At 40.5% G+C, this 23,233-nt stretch overlaps 1 protein-coding gene across 2 annotated transcripts; it reads right to left on the bottom strand.

Moving 5' to 3' along the window:
• Nucleotides 1-642: 642 nt before the first annotated feature.
• LOC145785335 (cytoplasmic protein NCK2-like) lies at nt 643-22,814 on the bottom strand. 2 transcript variants are annotated; one of them, XM_082596995.1, is made up of 5 exons: nt 22,650-22,814; nt 21,575-21,665; nt 3,922-4,586; nt 3,558-3,704; nt 643-2,854 (listed from the first exon to the last, which is right to left on the bottom strand). In XM_082596995.1, the coding sequence occupies exons 1-5, from the start codon at nt 22,773-22,775 to the stop codon at nt 2,654-2,656; spliced, it is 1,230 nt and encodes a 409-aa protein (XP_082453121.1). In that variant the 5' UTR covers nt 22,776-22,814; the 3' UTR covers nt 643-2,653. The 2 variants fall into 2 exon arrangements, with proteins under 2 accessions (XP_082453121.1, XP_082453122.1); XM_082596996.1 differs by lacking the exons at nt 21,575-21,665; nt 22,650-22,814 and adding an exon at nt 4,987-5,092.
• Between the last annotated feature and the right edge of the window lie 419 nt (nt 22,815-23,233).

The following is a 23,233-nucleotide window of genomic DNA, read 5'->3' as shown; positions in this document are numbered from 1 at the left end:
ATCGGATAAGTGTCGAGTTGTTCAGCAGCTTGACACGCAGCCACAAGAGTCGCAGGTCGTTTAGTTACAGAAACTGCAAGCCAATTCGCTCTCCATCTTCGCAATTCAATAGTAGCTACAAAGCAATTACTTGGTTCAATATCCAGTATTTCATGGTAGAAGTCGAAAATCTCGTCGATCGGGCAGTCCTCATCTTCATGAATCAATGAAGGCAGAAATGTGCTGACTTTAAAAGCTAGCGAGCAGTGCTCATTGAATGTGTCGTGAATTTGTGCCATGCAATTGTCAAGAAAGGGAAGAACAACTGTTCGTTTGGAACAGATCTCCGCAGTTTCAGCCGGAATATTAGGTCGATGTTGTTGTCTAGGTGCATTGCAAAAAACATACTCCCCCCGCGGTAGGATGAATCATCCAAGCAATTATGTCTTGCGCTACAATTTTTTTTTAAAAAATTTGTATTTTTTTACCTGATCATTAGGGGGGGGGGAGGCATCGCCCTTTATCCTCCCCCCTAAATACGCTATTGGCTACTCAAGAGTTGGTTTAAAAATTTACATAAAAAGTTTGAAGGATCTGTTTAAAATATGCATAAACCATAGCTTATCGATTCCACGGAGAGAGCCAGTATAAAGAAATCAATCGTTTCAAAAGCAGAATTGGTTTATTTACAAATTACAACATTTAACAAAAACACATTATTCGCATATTTCACACTGATTTCACACTCCAGAATATTCTTTAATCGACAACTTAACCGTCATTCTAACGCCAAAACATGAGCACAAAATCTACTTAACGGGAGTTAGGACAACGGATAAGCCCCGATGTTCTGGCAATATAAAGCTATGGTTCGTTGTAGGAAGACGTGACGCACACAATTTTCAGTAATACAGCCCATATCGTAAACATGGACTCACATGGAATACGCTTGGAATACGCTTGCCAACTGTAATAGATTAAAAAAAACGCAATTTCGATTCAAAGGGATCCGTTGGTGGGCTACAACAACGAGACAGAACGAAGTGCCTGAAGAAAAAAAAAAAAATTTTTTTCTGATTGAATTGAAGAAGCTACACAAAAAATTTTGATTTCGCAAAGTTAGCACAATTTTCAAATGAGATGAAACAAACCATTTTTTATTATTTTCACGTGAATGTGAAACGCATCGAAAAAAATTGGCTTCTATCAAACGGTTACACAATATGCCAGCTTATAAAAATCATCCATATTGTAGCTTGGTCAGTGAAGTCATTTGCGACATGTCAGCACAATTATGTTTTTGAAAGTAGAATAGAAAAAGGGTAACAACACTTTCCATTAAAGAAGATTCACCCGGAAAATCATTAAAAAAAAAACGATTTAATGACATGTAAAGCCAATGGGTGACTACAGAAAATAACAAAATCAGGGATCAATAGCAAAACTGTGCACACCGTTGCGCCGAATCAGCCTAGCATAAGTGCAATGAATGTTTTTACTTTGGTGAGATCCGCAAGCAAACAGTTGTCAAAGTTCAATTCACTTGGTTTGTGTTTGTTGGAAAATTGTTGGAACACTTGTGCAATAAAATACACAACCATCAAATCAGTCCTTTTTACGTTTATTGAACATCTGTAGACATTGAATAAACGTGAAAAAGACTGATTTGCTGACTGGGTAGTTTTCAGAACAAATTCACAATGACATCAAGTAAGAAATACACCATCGCGGCCATTCTTTATCATATAACAAACAATACAGTTGCAGGGCTCGGCATTATTCAGGAATGCAAACAGATAGGAAAACTACACCAAGAAACAAACTCATTATCCCGAAATAGCCTATTAAGCCCCGGGTGACCTTCACGACAAAACTAGGAGCGGAAAAATGATATTGAATCAACTGAGATATAAATACTAGCAAGAAAATAATAAAAATACGTGACTCATCGCTGTCGCACGTGGTCGGCTTGTCAAATAACGATCATAAAAATTCCAGGAAGCCGGTAGCAATTGGGACAGCTGATTCTAAAGTGGCCCAAGTCAAAACAGTGATTTTGAGATAATCGAGTTTGGAAATTCGTGCTGTGGTGGACGTTGTCGCTGACGGTTTGCAATCTTTATTAATCTTCATTAGGGCATGCAACCTTTATTAAAATAAAGATTGCAAACCTTCAGTGGCAATGTTTGTCGTGGCATGGGTCTTTGAACTTGATGATCTCAAATCCACTTTTTTAACTTGGGCCAATTTAGAATCAGCTGTCCCAATTGCTTTCATGTACAAGAAAAAATATGGAAAGATTCGTGAAACTAGCTAGCAGAGATGGATTTGTTTTGAATCTACTTTGTAGAACAAGCAGAGCATACTAGTTCAGATATTCAAAACAGAAACAATTATACTTCAGAAGCCATTACAGTAAATTACTAAACAGAGGTGCACTTGTTAGATCAAAGCAAAAATAATCATGAAACTGAGTGTACACGTGCAGGCCAACAACGTCATTTAGCGTCCAAATCAATCAAAACTAGTTTCCTGTTGGGAGCTTTCCTCTTTCACCCAACGAGCGTTCGAACGAAATCACGTTGGCAACGTTTCTTGGCCATCCACAACATACTTCCTCAGTTGGTACAGCTGCGTCTTCTCTCGAGAGAGCTTCAACCTATCTGAGAAATTCTTATCGAGGTACCGGGTTTGTAAGATAAATTTTGCCCTGGGCTTGGCTAGTGAAGATGGGGGCACGTTTATAATGCGTCAGTAATGAGTCCATCGAATCAAATTGCCTCTGGCCAATCCCGTATTGACCGTTGGAGAGGATAGTCACTTTAAAATGCCTTATTCGTCCGGGCATCCGCATCGAAATGGAAAACTCGCCAGGCTGAAAGAAATGGATCACAATCAACATATGTATGTTTTAGTAATTCAAAATTTCTTAACTAGTGGGTACATTGTGTATTAGTCGGGAGCACTTGCACCTGACTTGCACGCACAGCCAGTTGTTGGCACTCCGGGCAATTTATAAGCACTAGCAGATATAAGATGAAAAAAAAAAAAAAACTGAAGTCGTGGCGAGATTATTGAACAGTTGATTGGATATTTTCCTCAACTTGGACAATTCGAGCATTCAAAATGAAATCAATAACCCAGCGTACACTTTCACTGTAGCTTGTGCATTTTGATAACTTAGCCAAACTGAGATTAATTAGTAAACTACAGTGGGTTGATTGAAACATTGACGTTTGGAAACGAAACATAATTTCTTTCAAGTAGAAGTCATCATTCGCCGTCTCGTTTTGAATTGCATAGCTCAAAGAAAGATGCAGAAAAAGCAGGTAGTGCTCCAGGCACAGACGTAGACCATGAACGTAGTGTGAGGCGTGACGCTGATTCACAGAGTTTTTGCTGAGTCAGTGGCCAACGAATCACAAGAAAGCTACTGCTCACGTCACAATACGCGCATTGCACCCACGTAATAAAATGGTTGGTGGATGACTGCAGACGTAGAATCAAGGTAAAAAGGGACTGATTTGCTTGCCGCAGCACAAAACATGACACATTGCTCAGCAAGCAAAGGAACTTACTGCAGTCTCACAGTTCCTGACGAGAAATTCGCCGTTCTTAGCACGTTCATTCAGCAGCCGTTCAGCGTCAACGCGTCTGATGGGGCCAAAAAACCAATCTTTCTCATCGAGATTGTTGCTCGTTTGTTGTGGGTACGAAGGCTCGCTCTGTGAGAAAGCAAAATTGTAGCCAAACAAACTAACGTTAAATCGATGAAAAAAAAAATTGTTGAGCTTCAACTGGAAGACGAAAAGATGAATGTAGTCATTTTTGTTTTTGTGAGAAATCAAAATTGTAGTCAATCAAATTAACGTTAAATCGATAAAAAAATGGTCTTGCTGGGATTTTAACGCAATGACGCAACGATGAAGATGCGAAACTTACATCCACGGTTGGAATCATGGCGCCTCTGAGTGGAGTTACAGGATCGTAGCTGGGTTTGCAGACGGACTTTGCTCCGGGAACGGTCTCAACGTAGTTTTGAGGTACAAGGCCTTCTCTCCCTTCGCTGTTCCTTGCCAGCCACCATTCTGGGTCGTTGCTTGGCTGTTCTATGATGTCGAGCAACTCGTCCTTTTCAAAAGCTAACTCCTCTTCATTGCCAGAGTCAAAAGGATAAAGTGCGCGAACAACCATTAAGCAATCGCTGTCCGTGGGCTTCATAGAACCGGCAGAATTGTTGAACGCTGGGCCACTGCTCGGAGAAGCATGTGATTGCTTCGTGACGTAGTTAGAAGGAAACCAACCAGGGTTGCCAGGTTGATCGGCGTTCCTCCCAAACCACCATCCATCTCCTTCCATCTCTATGACGAGAACACGCATCCCTTTTGTTAAGCTCAATTCATCGTCTTTTGTTGCATCGTAGTTGAACTTGCTGACATATTCTTCGTTTAGATTGGCATGATTTGAGTGGTTGTTAGCTGCAGAGCCCGATGACGGATTTGGATAACCCGATCCTCCAAATGATCTTCCTCCGCCTCCAGCTCCGGATCCTCCAGCCATCCCTGTTCCTCCGGATCCTAACTTCCAGCTTCCAGGAAGCTTGTTTGCTGAAATATAGAAATAGTTGTTTAGTACATTAAAATGGCTACAAAACTCGGGTAGCTTTCAAGTTAGAACTTAAAAACCTTCAAAAAGCGGGGTAATCTGATGTGCAAGCTAAACAATCGTAACAAATTGCAACTGGAAGTCTGCATCATTTCAATGTTTCGTCAACCAAATATAATTGACTTTTTCAAGGAGCAAATCTGCCCTGCATATGATGAAGAACAAAGCCAAATTGCTATGCAAGCAAGTGAACACATAAATGAAAATCAAAACAATGTTTGTTACATTAACTTGAACCCAGCAACATTAAACGCCTTTTTTATTTGTAAGTGTAGCCTAGGAATTGCGTAACCAAGCACGGAGTTCAAAGGTAGATAGTTGCAAACGTTGCACGTTCCAAACCTTGCGTGTCACGATTTTGCCACATTCGAGACATTTGCTGTTGTTCTTCTGTCAGACAATAAACCAAAATGTTTTTAAAAAAGTATCACAACGCTTTCAAAACGCGACTGAAATGACAATCACTTAAATGTTTATTTTCTTTTCAGTGGGATGCCTCACAAAGTTAAACATGACTGATTTTACTGTGCAATGCAAACAGTTGATTGCCACACAAAACAATTTTTATTATTGCAAAGTAATAAAAACCCAAACAGCCGTCATATCTGGGTTTACAAAAGTTATAGCTAATCTACGGGATTGAAATGCAGCATCAACGTCAACCAGCAGCCAAAACTTTCTGTAAAATCATGATGCTAGTATTAATCTGCCCCTGAGAAAAAAATTTCAACCTAGCGCTCATGGTTTGTTATTGAATTGAAAATGCAATCCATTTAGTGTAGATTGCCTTTAATACGAAAGTTCATACTAAACAGATGGCCGATTTGGTGACCTGAAACAAAAACGACCAATAGAAGAAAAACCTGTTTTATAAAGCATACACTACAAGTTTAATAATGTAAAGCATGTGGCAAAGAAACACACGGAGCTGAAGGTGATTTGGTTCAATTCTTTTGTTTTTCACTTTTATTTTGAATCACCAACACCGTCAGAACAATGGTGCGTAGCGCAGCCGAGAGAAGGCTTGTTGGGAATGCAGGCAACGCTGTTTAGAAAGACATCTAGTCAATGATCCCATTTTTATGCTTCAACTTTCAGAGAATTACTATAGTTTAAAGGAGCTTTTGTGAAGTAAGGGATTGTACAGCACAAACGATCTTGTTTAAAATAAAGCCACAGCAGCATTGATTTATCTCAATATGTTTACCAATGTTTAGCTGCTATGTTAAATATGCGGCCAAATTTTATATATTTACTTTGTTAGGAAAATGGCTAGAGAGCGCTGAATGCCTTTGGCCCACACAATGAGAAACCGAGCTATTTGCTTGTAACAAAATTGCATTTAACTGACATAAAACTTAAAGGAAATCGGGCACATGCAGCAAACACAATTCCCAGACAGCAAAATCCGTCGTTTTCGCATTAATTTAACCCCTGCTTAATGTAAAAATGACGGATTTTGCTGTTTGGGAATGACCCAAACCTTAGAAGCAGTGAGACTGGCAATATATATACAACTTATACATATCAACCGCGATAAAATATTTTGAACAAAAAGAAAACTATCTCGCATTCTACATTCGCTGCGCGTACAGAGACACAATCGCTGCAGAAATGATAAAACTATATGAGCAGCATCGTAAAGTTTTTTTTTCGCTTAATACAGTGCTGCAAGACGCGTTGTCACAGCAGATTTTTCACATAGCTTCAAGGAGGAACTCTACAAGTCGATTTCGGATGAACGATTTTGAATGGAAAGCGCCAGTCGCACATATAGAGTAATACATACTAGATTTATCACAAAGATACAACTTTACTATTTAAATGCAGGTAGGCCAACTGTCTACAACAATTTTCAACAAATCAAATCATAACAAAGAAATAAAAATCCCACGATTTACTTCAACATCTGTTACAACAGTCTGCGCGTCATTTCGATTAAAATCATTGACGCGGAAAGTCTTGGGCATTGTACAAACCATTACTAAATTGTCTTACATAGTTCACCTCATCTGCTCACAGTCAGCACCAACTAACGTCTGAATATTATAACAATGGTGCTACGCTAACATTACGCAGCAAATATCCTGAAAAATTACCTGACTAAAATGCATATAATTAAGTCTAACTGAAGCACTTGACCAATTGCTTCAGCTAAACTTTTTTTAACTCCTTTCATAATGGTGATATCCAAAAGCAGAGCAGAGACGTTTGATATGACTCAGACCAGACAATGCAACACTGGTCCTGAGTGACTCTTGGTCTATATTTTGATCTATCGTTTCAAAGGGCACTTAACCTACAACCTATGCACTGAACAACAACGGTTTGCTTGTGCTCGATAGAGTTTTTTAACCGAATATCGACTGGGTTTACTAATGCGCAAGCACGCACACACGGGCAAGCAGCAGCGTAAACGGAAACTGTCATGTAAACCAGCACGTAGAGAACTACGCGCCATGCAGCACTTCCGCCAGTGGCACACCTCACTCGTCTAAGACGAAAAGCCAACTAGTCTGACTGTTGACATAGCAACGTAAAAGCCCCTAAAATTTCCCATGGATCTTTTGGTCTCGGGGTAATTTGGCTGTAATAGAGCCCTCATTATGTTTTTCTTAAATAGATTGTAAAACCAAGGTCTGTCCTAGTCAGGAAATTAGCAGAGTCATTACCCCTTTGTGCTAAAACAAAACATACCATTTTCACTGGTCTTGTAACAAGATTTTCTTGACAGAAACTAAACGAGCAGAGCTCATCAAACAAGACCTACCGAATAAGATGAAAAATATCCATTTAATTCAAAGGTATTTATGATCAAGCGTACGACTAAGTTTCAATTCTCTCTGTTGAAACTGAAATAACGTCAAGTTGTGCCATGCCATAGATTTGAGGTGATACTCGATATGGAACAAGGAAAAACAACTTATAATTCACTGAAACTGACCTATACATACACATAAAAATAGCCACTCAGTGAGTAGCTTTGTTTCAATGCAAAACGTTTGTTTTGCCCTTGAAGACAACGCTTAATGAAAAGCAACTTGAACTATATTTTACTGCACGTTAATGGATATTTCTCTCAAGGAACGCCGGGATGTCAAAACCGCGAGTAAGTGGTTGCATTACAACGCGCTATGTCTTCCAAAATGAGATGACAGACCGCAACAAAACCGCATCAAATAACGCATTAAACAATAATTCCTGCCAACTAGGTGAAAAATGGTTTGTTGACTTCGATTAGAGATTCAACCATGGCTGCACAAAGATAAGGAATGATTCGATGCATTTTCGTGCTGTTTCATGCTTTGTTTCTTCAAGATGTCATGTTGTCACATTTCGCAGACTTCTGTCGACTATTCATAACTCTGACTGTCTAATTGTCTTATCTTACCTGCCTCACCTTGCATAAGTTGTTATAACATTCCTTGGCATCGAAACACGAAATATAGCACTAGAAAGTTTCAACAAAAATGTTAGCAACAGGGGACAAAATCTGCAATAGTCTGCAGAATGCGACAAATCAGTCCGCAAATCTAAGTAGTCGTGGCTCTAAATCATTAAATCAATGCAACAAGTAAGAACAATATGGCACCACCAAGAAACAAAGTATAAAATAACACAAACTGCTGGCGTTTGAAAGATGTTATGAAAACCTCAAATCTGTGATTTCTGCCCATTTTTCGGCGATTTATTCAACCTTTATGAAAATTTTAATTTTTAGTGGATTACTAGTTACTTACTACACGTCTTTTTGATCAAATCAGACAACGACACAACATAAGAACCAAACACTTTTCAATTTTCATGCTTGCAAGGTAAAGCAATACAAAAATATTCTGGCAAAAAATTTCATCCACAAGCTGACAAGAAAAAGATTACTGAAAATGCTCGATAACAACCTAAGACGCAGTAAGTGACTCGTTCAACCATCCTACTTGTGATCTAAGCAAACTACAACTACTTGCTTTTGATACAAAACAAGACAGCACAGTAGAGCAAGTGGGCTCTGCGTGGTCACAGATAAAAAGGCGGAAGCTATGACAGTGGATAAGACAAGAGGCTTTGTTCCGGATATTTAAGCGCAACCTCGTGCAATGATTACATTGTATTAACATCATGGATCAATGCGAAAAAGTGCAGCTAAAATTCAGTGTGATGGGTCCTATGGTAAAGTCACATTCAACTGCACAATATTATCGCATTCGGATTGCCACAGTGTTTGTACATTTTTCAATCATAATGTCGAATCATTGTTTGATGTGTCAAGTGAAGTCCTTATTACTACTACAGGAAAAGCACGATATAAGGAATTCAAATCTATTAATCAAAAAATAAACTAACAGGTAAAGTTTTGTCCAAAAACGTCTTTGAAGAAAACGTATACTACTACAAGCAATTAATAGTCATTTGGCATTGCAAAACGATGTTTTTCACATTGAGAAAATGCAGTCTATTTTATTCATTCACTGACATTTTGTGTAGCACGTTCGTGTCCATCTTCAGGACGAACAACATTCAAAGATTAATTTTGAAAACTAGCTATTGTATGTACTACAAGCAAGTGCACAAATGCCTGCAGTTAGCATGCTTCCTTGATTACTTCTGCACTCCTTTTGTCACGTGTACTCCGCGAGGCAGTACTCTGTTTTATTCGTATCATTTCATTCTGGCAGGCTAGCGAACAACAGCTTCTTTTGTTCTAGTTCTAGTGTTGAGTTTAACAATCTTACGTTGTGTATTTTGTTGCAGAAATTGCGATTCGATCATTTTTCTTTTGTTAATACATTCAAGAAAAATAACCGTCTTTGTTCATGATCGAATCGCAATAGGATAAGGTTAATTTAAAGAAATTTGTGGAATGGTGGTGATAACATGCGCCTTTCCCAACTGTAATTTTGAAACAGCCGACGTGCCCGAAGCGGTTGCTTGTGTGGTGCTGCAAAGTCACACGTACAGTCATGCTGCTACGACGCGCAACGCTCCAGCGCCCGTAAACCTTGGCCCGAAGCTAAATCGACCTACTGTAGATATTGGAGTTTCTCCAGAAGAATGGAGCGTGTTCACCAGAAGATGGAAGGCTTTTAAAGAAGGTTGCAGCATTTCTGATGAAGCAGCTTCAGTCCAGTTATTTCAATGTACCGGCCAAGCCCTAGGGGACAGCCTTCTCCAAGCTGACGCTGAGACAGTGAGCAAACCTGTAGATGAACTTTTGCTTGCAATGCGACAACTGGCCGTTATACCTGTCGCCACAGGGGTGTTACGGTCAGAGTTTATGGCGATGCACCAAATGCGCGACGAAAAATTTCGCGCTTTTGCAGCTCGTGCTCGAGGAAAAGCGGATATATGTGCGTTCACTACGAAATGTTCCTGCGGGCTGAAAGTTAGTTATACAGATCACATGATCCGCGACACACTACTCAGTGGAATTTCGGACAGTGAGATTCGTCGCGAAATGATGGGAATGGACAAAGTATTGTCGATTCCCATCAACGATATCATCGCCCTTGTCGAGATTAAAGAAATGGCTCGCAATGCGGTACCATCTCATGACGTTTCGGCAGTGTCGACGTTCAAGCGCAAGAAAAGCCAAAGCCCTATTCCAAGAGACCGTGGACACATCCAGGCAGCACCTTCCTCTCCCAATTGGTCACAAAAAACTCACTGCCCTAAATGCAATAGATTATTCAATCGTTACAGAGAAGGCCCCAGAGGTTGGAACACTACGCCTTATTCCCTTTGTCTCGAATGCTTTCGGTCATCTCGTCATAAAAACAAATGGGGCGCTCCTCCTAAAGATGCATCAGTCGGAGCACTCTGTGTAGCACCTACTGTACCTCAAATAGGCACATTTGCCTCAACACAAACTGACATCGCAGCCCGAGACCCAATGTTCTCAACAATTCGTGGTCCTCACCACACATTCCAAAAAGGGCATTGGACACCATCCCGCATGCGAGAACATCCCACAGTTCGGGTAGACATATCTATGGATGACTCATGTCATCAAGGCAGGTACACTAGCGTGATAGCACAAGTAACAGCAATCGCAGATACTGGTGCCCAAATAAATGTATGGTCACTGAAGAACTTTGTGCAATCCGGCTTTGGACAAGAGACCCTTGTACCCGCACCAAACCTAATAGCTGCAAATCGCTCTACTATTTCCATTACAGGAGCATTTCGTGCCATCATTCGGGGTACAGCGCACGGCTGCAATGTTGAACGTCGGTGCATGATTTACATCAGTCCAGACGTTGACAAGTTATACTTATCTCATGACACACTATTGCATTTAGGTGCCCTATCCCCGAAGTTCCCAACTCTAGGGGAACATCAGATCAAGCAAGAAATGGCGCACAATCTTATCGAACCAGAAATCAACGTCATCAGACTTGTCAACGGTGGATGCACATTACCCAGCAAGCAACTGGAGTCGTGCACTTGCCCTCAACGTGGTGCAGTTCCAGCTCCCCCAACCAAGCTTCCGTTCCCATGCACACCTGAAAACAATGACAAGATGGCAAACTGGCTACTCCAGAGGTACGCCGCATCCACTTTCAACACTTGCCCGCACCGCGCGCTACATTGTATGGCTGGTCCTCCCATAGAAATACATGTTGACCCCAACGCGAAACCAGTGGCCGTTCATACACCAGCGTCTATCCCCTTGCATTGGCAAGAAAAAGTACACGCTGATCTCCTCCGCGACGAGGCTCTGGGAATCCTTGAAAAAGTCCCCCACGGCGAACCCACCACATGGTGTCATCGCATGGTTATCACACGCAAAAATGATGGCTCACCACGCCGTACTGTCGACCTGTCCCCCTTAAACAAATTCTGCCAGAGAGAAACCTTCGCCTCCGAAGCTCCATTCCAGCTGTCCCGTCGTGTCCCCGGAAACACTTGGAAATCGGTGACTGACGCATGGAACGGCTATCACAGTGTTCCACTGCGTCCTTCTGATCGGCATCTCACAACTTTCATCACTCCCTTTGGAAGATGGCGCTACACTAGGGCACCGCAAGGATTCCTATCCTCTGGGGATGGCTACAATCGCCGTTTCAATACCATATTAACTGATTTTGTGCGCAAAGAACGCTGTGTCGACGACACAGTGTTCTATGATAGCCAACTGGAGGAACATTGGTGGCGAACCATAAAATTCCTCACTTTAGTGGGACGGGCGGGCATTGTCCTTAACCCTGACAAGTTTCAATTTGCCCAACGCACCGTAGATTTCGCTGGATTCCGTATCTCAGAAGCAATGGTCGAGCCCCTCCCTAAATACTTGCTCGCCATCCAAGAATTTCCAGTCCCGAATAATATCACAGACATACGCAGCTGGTTCGGATTAATCAACCAAGTAGGAAACTATGCTCAACTGCGTGACCTAATGGCACCGTTCAAGCCGTTCCTTAGCCCAAAGCATAAGTTCGAATGGTCTCAGGAGCTGGATTCCGCATTTGCCGCCTCCAAATCGGCAATCGTTGATGCTATTCGCCATGGGGTAGAAATCTTTGACCCCTGCCGTCGAACATGTTTGCGCCCTGACTGGTCCAACAAAGGCATCGGATATTTCCTTCTCCAAAAACATTGCGTATGTGCTTCCACTATACCGGACTGCTGCTCATCAGGTTGGAAAGTGACTCTTGCAGGATCCCGATTCCTCTCATCGGCCGAACGACGTTATGCTCCCATAGAAGGCGAAGCCCTAGCAGTTGCGTGGGGCCTAGAACAGACAAAGTATTTTACGCAAGGCTGTGATAATTTGGTTATTGTAACGGATCATAAGCCATTGGTAAAAATATTCGGTGACCGTACGTTGGACGAAATCACTAACACTCGCCTGTTTCGTTTAAAACAGCGTACACTAATGTGGCGCTTTGATATCGCACACTTACCTGGCACAACCAACTGCGCAGCCGATGCTGCCTCACGTCACCCAGTATCATGCGATCTCATTGCTGTAGCGTCGTGTGCAGAAAATAATGTAGCAGAAATGGCGCTGGTTACTGCCATACAGGCAGATGCCGCCCATGCCTTTTGCTTGCAATGGCCTGAAATCGTTCGGGAAACAGCCGCCGATCCAAACCTTAGCAAGTTAATGGTAGCTATTGAAACGGGATTCACCTTTCCCAACACCGGCGACATTCGCCCATATCTCCCCTATCGTGACGGGTTCTTTGTTGAAGACGACGTTATTCTATATCATGATCGTATTGTTGTACCACCATCGCTTAGGCCTAGAGTACTCTCAACGTTGCATGCTGGTCATCAAGGTGTGTCTGCCATGGAACGCCGGGCACGTGCTATAGTATTTTGGCCCGGTATGACCAATGATATCCATGCTATTCGTGACTCGTGTACTTCATGTAATCGTAATGCTCCATCTCAAGCAGCTCCTCCCCCGACGCCATGTGATCCCCCAGCTACACCATTTGAGAAAATTTTTGCAGATTATTTTGACTATGGGGGCCGTCACTTTTTGGTCATTGGGGACAGATTCTCTGGGTGGTCGGATGTATTTGCCACGCCATCAGGATCGAGTGCCGCAGGAGCAGCTGCTTTGACTCAACTCTTGCGCTCGTACTTTGCCACGTTTGGTGTTCCTGAGGAAACATCTACAGATGGGGGTCCCGAATTTACGGCTGCCGTTACTGAACTCTTTCTTAAAAATTGGGGTGTGCAGCACCGCATATCGTCATCTTACTTCCCTCAATCTAATGGTCGAGCTGAGGTGGCTGTCAAAACTGTAAAACGCTTGCTCATGACTAATGTGAGCCCAAACGGAGACCTGAACAACGATTCCTTCTTACGTGCATTGTTACAGTTGCGAAACACACCTGATCCTGACTGTGACATCTCTCCAGCAGAGATCGTGTTCGGTCACCCTCTGCGCGACGCATTCGGTTTTGTAAACCGCCTAGTCAAGTTCTCCAATCGTCACATTCGTCGTACATGGCGGGATACATGGAAGGCAAAGGAAGACGCCCTTCGCCTGCGAGCTGGTCGAACCGATAAGGCGCTGTCTCAGCATACTCGTCCTTTACGTACCTTACAATGTGGAAAACGCGTATTTATCCAAAACCAAAACGGCAACTACCCTCGAAAATGGGACAAAGTGGGAATGGTTGTCGAAACGTTGCCGCATGACAAATATGTAGTGAAAGTTGACGGGTCGGGCAGAATCACAAAACGGAATCGACGTTTCTTGCGAGTAATTCCACATACTAAAGCATGTGCCGATCCCATCCCTCCTCAACCAAACATCATTGCTCACCCACAGAGCCTCCCATCATCTTCTTTTGCCCAGCCTCCTGAAACGGACTACTGCCCTCCCCACCCTCCGCATCACGAAATAGGCCCTAGCCCAGAAATTGGAGAATCTCCGATGTTGCTTCTCGATGCAGATCACAGTCCGCCTGCACTCACCTGCCCGACACCAGCCTCAAGCCCGAAGCTTTGTGAGCCACAGCACTCACCTGAACCTCCAAAGCAGCCGCTACCTTTCGATTCAGTGGAACCAACCGAACCCACAAGTGGAGTCCCTCACATTGAAAAATCGCCTGTTTTGCGCCGTTCCACGCGGTCCCGACGGCCGGCATTGGATTTAGACGCATCCTCTGGTCAATGGGTAATCAAGGGGTCGAGCTCGTAAATCTACAGTTTCGCCTTACGAGCTGGGGGGGATGCACAAATGCCTGCAGTTAGCATGCTTCCTTGATTACTTCTGCACTCCTTTTGTCACGTGTACTCCGCGAGGCAGTACTCTGTTTTATTCGTATCATTTCATTCTGGCAGGCTAGCGAACAACAGCTTCTTTTGTTCTAGTTCTAGTGTTGAGTTTAACAATCTTACGTTGTGTATTTTGTTGCAGAAATTGCGATTCGATCATATTTCTTTTGTTAATACATTCAAGAAAAATAACCGTCTTTGTTCAGCAAGAGCAAAAAACAAAAACGATTATGAAGAAGCATAGTTTGCGTTTCTTGTGGCTCACAGCGTTACTTTGATAAACTGGTAACAAAAAGTAACTTTGTATAAAGCAACTTCAAAGATAGAAAAACTTCAATTATTTTGTATGTGAGGAAGCATAGCTTTTAAAAACAATGCAATACTTCGGTGCTTTTTCAGACCTACGCTGAAATACGAAAAAATTAAAAAAAAAATTGAAAAGACATTGATCTCTGAGAAAGCAATTTTATGTGCGGAGACGTCTGTTTTCAAAAATATAATCAACCGACGTGGTTGCCGCCATTTAACAAGTTATACCGGGATTGAAAAAATACAATTTATAAAAGTAAACCATTCTTGGATGAATGATGCTAAGTTTCATAAATTACCTTTCTGGAGCTTTTGGTGCAAGAATTTACGATAACTTCTTTCGTGACATAAACGCTCTCGCTTCTCGAATGAAATCTTTCGTTTACCAGACGAGCTGTATCGGGAAGACGTTAGATTGCTACTTCCAAAGTGGTTCATACTGCGTATGCTGCCCAACAAATCACCGTGTGTCAATGCACCAGTGTCCATGCTGCTCGGACCGGATCAGTGCAAGACAAAGCAAACATACCCTAACTCAGTTGACCCTTAACAGAATCGAAAACAAGACTTAAAAAAAACTCGTACTGTCCAGACGTAAACGTCAACTATTCGACGACTGCATTAAACAGTTTGCAGAAGCAACATAGAACACCATTTGTAAAGAGTGAAAATGCAAACAGAGCGAAGACATGCCGAAACAGTCTTAGCAGAAAGTCATACCGGTACAAGAATTAAATCATTTTCAAAGTATGGACCTGATTACATGAACTAAAATACACTGATCTAAATCTAGTCATTTAGTTACGCTATCCACACAAGAAAACGGTGATATAATGCAAGTCGATCTCTTCGTTAAACCACATGTCTAAAATAGCTAAACAGGCAACCCCAGCTGGCAAAATTGGTAATTTTGCTAATTGGGTCGACACTTTGTCCTGGAATAACCGAAAAATTTACTATTCACCTTGCGGAGGAAATTACCAAATTGAACTGCGATCAACACGAGAGTGATCCAGGCAATTTGTCTTCAACACGTTTATATCTCTAAAGTTGTAAAATATTGCAGCTAGAAGCCTAAAGGCAACACATACATCGTTCGAAGTATGTAATACAAAAATATGTGGCCAATGGGTACACCTTGAACAGAATTTACAAGCAAAAACAACGCATTTATTGTTGAACGGTAAGCTGTGTTGTATATCGCTCTGTTTAGTGACAACCCTCGTTTACGACTCCTACAAAAATTAATGTGCAGACATCGGTGTGACCAACTTTTTCTTCACACACGCTTGACACTGCAAAGATATCAAAACAGTTTTCAGACACAAATATTACATATTTCAGTTTCGCCTTACATCACAACAACGGCCACATATTTAAGGAACAAGGATAACCGACATTAACCGTCTTAGGACATCTTATAACCAAATTTAAAAAATGTCCAAACAGCGAAGACCTTCTTTTTACATTGATTCAATGTCTTCAGAATGTAACAAGGGACCTGTATAATTGCTAGGTTGCTCAAATAATGAATATAGAATCCACTCGCCACAATGCGATGCCATATACCACGGCCTACTAGAAGTAGGTCATGCATATTCCGTAATTACAGTACAACTCAGAATCCACTTGCCACAATACGATTCCATACACCACGGCCTACTAGAAGTTAGTAGGTCATGCATATACCGTAATTATATATAGTACAACTCTGGTACCGTGAACCAGAGTATGCTTTGCGTTAAGGCATTTGGTTTCGTCACAAAATATGAAGTTCATGTTTCTATTCCGTACGCACCGATAGCTCAGTTGATTGGCGCGTAGCTTCGTGAACGAAAAAGCTTCAAGGTCAAGCCGCGCTGGTTCGGCTTTCGGGGTGTGCGCTTGAACAATGCATTCCAAGGAATGCTCTACATTCAGCGGCACCAAATGGATGGAAAAGTTACCCGGCAACAAGATTTCAACAATCAGAAACTTCACTCTGTCAATCTCGGTGCCCGGACCTGCATCAGTGATTCAAAAACTCTACAAGTAGGCTAAACTGCCAGGATTAAGCTCTCAAAGAGGCTTTCCCAGTCCGAGGATAAAGATCAAATCAATCATTCTAATCAGACAATGAAAAAGTTACTACTGTACCGCTGATTAGAGATGGGGCATCACAAGCACACAAACTTGATTAAATTGAGTTGAAGTAATTCCAAAACATGATTCTCTTGTTAGAAATTGTTCAGAAAACATTTACTGAAAAAAACGTACAACTGCGGGGTTAGCGATGTAAAAGTACACCCACTCCACATAGTTTGCCTATAAAATAAAATAGTTTGCCTGCTTGTCTATGGTTCGAAAAGCAACAATCCTAGTGACACGCCAATATAGTCAGGGAGTAGCACAGAAGCCAAGAACAAAGGCAACATACAAGCCCACTCACTGTAAGGTGCAGATTCAGTTGCGATGCAGTCCAGTCATTACAGGCCAAACAGCACAATCAAATACCAGATGGTACAATGGAAAGTATATATTTGATTTGAAGATTAAATCAACAATTTATTTGACAACAAAAGCCAAGTTTGGTTAATATTTGAAGTAAAAAAAGCAAAACAAAGATCTTGAAAGAAAAAGGATGTTTGACAGGTTAGATTGTATAGACCTGGGAGTATGTCTGTTCAATGTTAAACATTCATAATTAATATTGACTAGCTGAAATACGTCAGGATCCTTCACTGAAATAAGAGACTTCGAAATGCGTCACATTTTCAGAACCCGAATTGCAATGCCATCGCACGGATTACAATCAAATACTTTTCGGTTCGTGTTCTCAGACACAGTTTCTGTTGTTAACATTTCCAGTTATGGTAACGCTGCAAAATACGTAAATAAGCCTGTTCAACTGCCATGCTTATGAAAAATACTGGTCAAAAGCGAAAAGAAACCAACACGCTGAAAGAGAATTGTACCTTTTCAAAGGATTAATTCACATTCACAAAGCGGAAGAAATCGAGAAAATGCGGAAACAATTGGTTCCGATGGCACGGAAATGATTTACCTTTTTATCCGTTATTTCTGGCATACCGTGCGTCATCATTTGCAAGTGAACAATGCAATATTGCACAGAAGCCGTCTGTTACAAAACCTGTCGCATTTCTTAACATTTTTTTCGAGCAAATCTTCAACCCAAATCACAACACTTTTACAAGTTTGTATCAGTCTAATAATGGCTATTCCATGCACTTTTATTTTGTTTTTTGTTAAAAACTGGATGATAGAAGTCAGTAACAGGTGAGAAGTTGTAGTGCACGTGCACGACTCCGAAAATAAACGAAAAGTAGAAATGGGAAGCTCCAACCGCTTTGCTGGTGCACAAAATATGAACGCAAAGTTTTCAAAAGTAGTTTGCAAATTTAAAATGAAAGTACTACAGCAGGAAGAGGATGTAGGTGATGATCTTTTAAAAAGCAAAAAGATGATCTTTTTCCCTTTCTGTAATCATAGCATAAGCATAATAGTTACAATGGCTGCATGACTTTGAGACTTGACAGGAAGCAGTAAAAGGCTGAGCTACATCATCAGGATAGCCTTTCTCAGTATAATCACCACAAAATCACACCTCATTTACAGTTTCAAAGTTAACGGCAATGTGATACTTTGATACGAATTTTTTACGAAAATAAGCACTGGTCAGTTTTTACATAAATTATTCAGTGTTCTTTACATGTTAGAAAGTGCGATCTCATCTGTTAACATATCCAGTCTGCAAACATCGAATCAATGTAAAAAGATTGATTTACTGGCTGACAATAATAATCATACGATGGTGATGAAATTTCGCCTATCACTGCACAGCGCACAGCCGACCGACATGTGGACCTTGTGATAAAGGTTCTGTGTGCACACACGCTATTGAGTATACTGTAAGTGCATGGCAAGGTGCCCAGATATTTCCCACTCTATCTGAACCTGTAATTTACCGGACGATAAAGGAATATTTTCTCCGCTTCCGTTTTCGACCAGACAATGTGAAGTGTGAAGAATTTTGCAAAAGGCTTTTGGACAAGTTTCCTAACAGCAAAACACATCACAATCACACAGTTAGCTCGTCTCGCGCCACAAAAGTATACAACACACATGGAAGTTGAGTTAAATGTCCACAATGGACAGGTAGCCTACACTTGACTGGACGCCTACATAGAGAGTGATATTTGAACAGAATAAGAACTGTTGCAATGTTTACATGACAAAGAGCGTTGATACCTAAACGGCTAAAACTGTCCAAATAATGCCATGGTGCAAGGTTTTCTCATAAATCAAAACGAAATGCTAGTCTTCAAACACTCTCTCGCATGATAACAATTCACACGGTGCAGATATTTCCGTCACAAACGGCCAAACAAGATTTCATGAAATCACTGGTATAACAAATAGTGTTCTGCAGTCGGTTAGAAAGTATAGCGATAGACAACGTGATTTGGCTATTTTCACTTATTACATCACAAAACTCTCAACCAGCAGAATAGTGTCGGTCACTGATGCAAAGCTTTGAAGATGGCTGTGATCCAACACCCACATGATTAATAAGCTTGAACTAAATTATCCAGGTTGTACTCAACCGCTTTGTATGACTAAACAACAATTCGTTTTCCATTTTAAAAACCCTTTTTTTTAAAAAGCATGTCTTTGGCATGGACACTTTGGACAGGCGTATTTGAACACATAATATTACATCAAAGTGAGCGCCCGGAAATACCACCATTTTTTATGATTTATTATATTTAATATTTAGACGACCCATTGATTTAATCATACTCACCAAGACCTCGCAATGACTTTCGCAAGTGTCTTTCCATCTTTGGCAGGTTACGAATCGTATGAGAGAACCTTAAACAGTAAATTTCCAACTTTATCCGCACAAATGTATGCTTCCAACTACTTGAAACTAATCTTATTTGGTCAATCTAACACAGAAAGCTACGCTGTGGAAAGAAAATGAGCTGATGCTTCAAGTCTTTCTACGGTACAAACCTTTAAGTTAAGTTCTAGAAGCTGCTGGTCTTGCATGTAGCAACAAATCTGTTTTTAGCACATTAATGCTACCTTACTCCAGTAGCTTAAATGACGCATTGCATGAAAAAACTGTTTCATAGCGAAGCATGAAATTGTCACTAAATTCTTGTCAATATTCAAGTGATGAAACGCAAAAACAGTTAACTGGCATTGTTTTAACATTGGTTTACTGTGAATTGCGACCTAGAAAACTCAGATGCACAGCCACTCAACTGCCAACTGACCGTCAAGCTGTTTAAGTCAAGCGTGAAGCTACAAAAACTGTTTACTCATAGTTGTTCAGGAATGAAAAATCAAATAGATATATCTCATACTATGTGAATGCTTTAATTCACTTTTATTAAACATCAGTAGATGCTGAAATAATGTAAACAAACTGAATAGAATAGAGGTTTGTCAAGCATTCATACAAACATCATATGGGTAGAGGCTGGTCACGGGTTGAGATGGAACGCACAGGTCGATTGAAATCCAATTACCTTGTGATATAGAGCAAACAAAATCTCATCTCAAACCAATACAATCGCGGGAGACACATAGCTTCTGAACACAAGGAAGTGAAATTAGCCCTTTTTACATTGATTTTATATGTGCGAAATTGAATCACTGCAAAAAAACACCAATTTTGCTAGACGGACGGAAAGTTTACAACACTTTTCATAGCTCAGCTATCCTTTGCTTAACAAAACTGCACTGCACTGCACGTAGCCTCGATTGTGAAATTATGGCTCAACTACACCAAACGGGCAGAAACACTGGTACCCTAGTCACTGCACTCTGATGCCAACACTGGATTTTATTGCTGAGTATTGATGGAGCAATAAAATTTGTCTATTCTGTAGGAGCGTTTCTCATGTGAGTTATTGCACGTGCAGACCGCGCAACGCCCGTAAAGCATTGCGATACAATTGTGAAAGGAAACCTTCCATGCTTCAAAGACGAATAGTTCAGCCGTGCCACTTCCGTATTAAAAAAAGCAAAAACCCGACAGGCGGAATTAGCAAAAAACATTTTAGGTTGATGAAAAACGAGTGTTACATAACGTTAAAACAACAACTTTTAATCAACAAGCATTCTAAACAACTTTCTATAAATACAAGAAGCAGAGTTGACTTTGTTCCACGGCCATCATCACACCAGACAGGTCTGCAATTCATTTTGCAGGCAACACTTATGAACAATAGCCTAGACTTCCTGCACTACAAGTAATGAGCATTGATCACCGAGCAATAACGCTATTATCAAATGTGCGCGCTTGTTAATTGCAGCAATAACGTGAGGGACTGAGGGTACACCTACTTCAGCAAACCAGAACTTAACTTATCTGAAAACAGGGCCTACACTAGCCCAGCTGATCAATCAGGCCTTTTTTACATTGACTCAACATCTGCAGATTACAATAACAACGTGACATACATCATGCCCCATCTACAACAAAAGGACGAACAGTGCTCAAAGGTTCTGTAGTTGTGTAACATGACGAATCCCAAGCCAAACCATGTCGGGCCATTGCATCCGGGATAGGGATGCTGTGAAAACTACGAAGTTCAGGCACAATTCAAGAAAGAGAATTTTTAATGACAAATACGAACAACAAGCGCATAGTGTAGAAACTTTAAATCATCAGTTGGTCATTTTCATTTGTTTATCAGTATCACTATATAGCCCAATTCAGATCTACATAGCCTTCAATGAGCTCTAAAATGCAAAACTGCATTGGTACACCGATTAATTTCCTCATATAACGCAATCTGTGTCACAACAAAATATGTCACATGCTATCTCTATTCTCTACTGTATGATACTGTACCAATAAGGAGTTACTCACCAATTCTATTTACCAATGATTCTGGTTTTCCCTTATCCGTTTTTAAGTAGTTTGAAGGAACTAGTCCAATTTTTCCACCTCCATTGCGAACCTAAGATGAAACAAATAACAAATTTAAAGTTTAAATAACAATTTATGTAGGTACCGCTAGTTTTATTCAAGATCTAAGTGATAAATAGCACAAAAGCTTCTCATATGTTACCCTAAAAACATGTAAAATTTTTGTAATAATCTGATATACTGCATGTAAACTGTTCAAGTGTTCGTTGAATAATAATGCATTGCATGAGCAGAATTGCTTTTAGCTGAACTTAGTTCTGCAACCAACACGGTAATTAGATTTTTAACAACTGCATTTAACACAGCTGTAGAAGATGTATATATCCAAAATTAGTATTCGTATAGAGAGATGATTGTTTATTTGCCTTTCTAATACGAGTCGAGAAAAAGAAACACAATTACATACAAATCAAAATATAGCAATAGAAAGGTTTGGCAGCACCGAACAACCATACGGTTAACCAGTCAAGGTGCTGCCTGACATCAGACATCATAGGCTACATTGCAGCGTTAGACATTACAAGTTATACATTAGCTAAATCAATAAACAGCATGATTGAACAGTAGCTTCGAAATCGAAATGAAACATATGAAACGTATAGGATAAAAGGAAGCAGTTGGAAGTTAAAGTCACACAAATGTCTATAATCCCATTTAGCAATGTAATGCATAGTCAAATCTCTTAATCATAACAAGCTTTGGAAGGGATCAGTTTGATGACTTAAAGTTTAAGTCATCAAACTGATCCCTTCCAAAGCTTGTTGGGATTAAGATTTGACTATGCATTACATTTAAGTCTTAAACAATATATGAAAACAAACCGTTTGGATAGATCAAACCAGAAAATGGAAAAAAATTGGCAGATAATGTGTGGCTTTGCTGAAAAAGATTTCATACATTGAGGTAAAGAGGCAAGTACTGCCACAGCAAAACTAACCGTTTTGACAGTGCATTTGAATGTTTTGTGTTTAAATTTGAAACGAAAACAACCCAAAATATGAAACAAAAAAATTACCTTCCACCAAGTAAACTTGGCATCTAAAAGCACTAACTGTTCATTTTTTCGAATTGTTAATTCTTCTGGGTCTTTAGCAGTGTAATCATACAGCGCAATAACTATTTCATCAGTGGCAATAGCCATACCAACTACCTAGCTATAAGCTGTTATATTTTATATCATAGTCAGTTCTATACAAAAACAAGTACCATAATAAGTCAACAAACTTTACAGGCATTTCATGAATGTTGCCATAGTTGAGATGAATGTAGAAAACACCAAAACATAAAAAGTTAACACTGTCACTGTAGACATAAATGCTTCTGCAGTTAGCTAACTTGAAAAAGTGACTCAGTAACCAGCTTTCTCAAGGTTTCAGCTTGAAAGAATCCTTCGGTTACAGTAAGAAAAAGGCTAATTTACCAGAAGTTAAAAAAAATTCACTAAATACGGTACCTTTAACCCGTTTATTGTATAGCCTATATCATACCAGAATAAAGTTAAGCTTCATTGTGAAAAATTTTAAGCTTCAACTATATAAAAAATTATATATATAACCATACTGCAGTGAGTTAAAAAATTTAGTCTTCTGGATTTTTTTT

The sequence above is a fragment of the Aplidium turbinatum genome, chromosome 16 (genome assembly GCF_918807975.1).
Source record: "Aplidium turbinatum chromosome 16, kaAplTurb1.1, whole genome shotgun sequence".
Lineage (NCBI taxonomy): Eukaryota > Metazoa > Chordata > Ascidiacea > Aplousobranchia > Polyclinidae > Aplidium > Aplidium turbinatum.
Note: the sequence above shows the minus strand (reverse complement) of the source record. Positions and strands in the feature narration are given on the sequence as shown.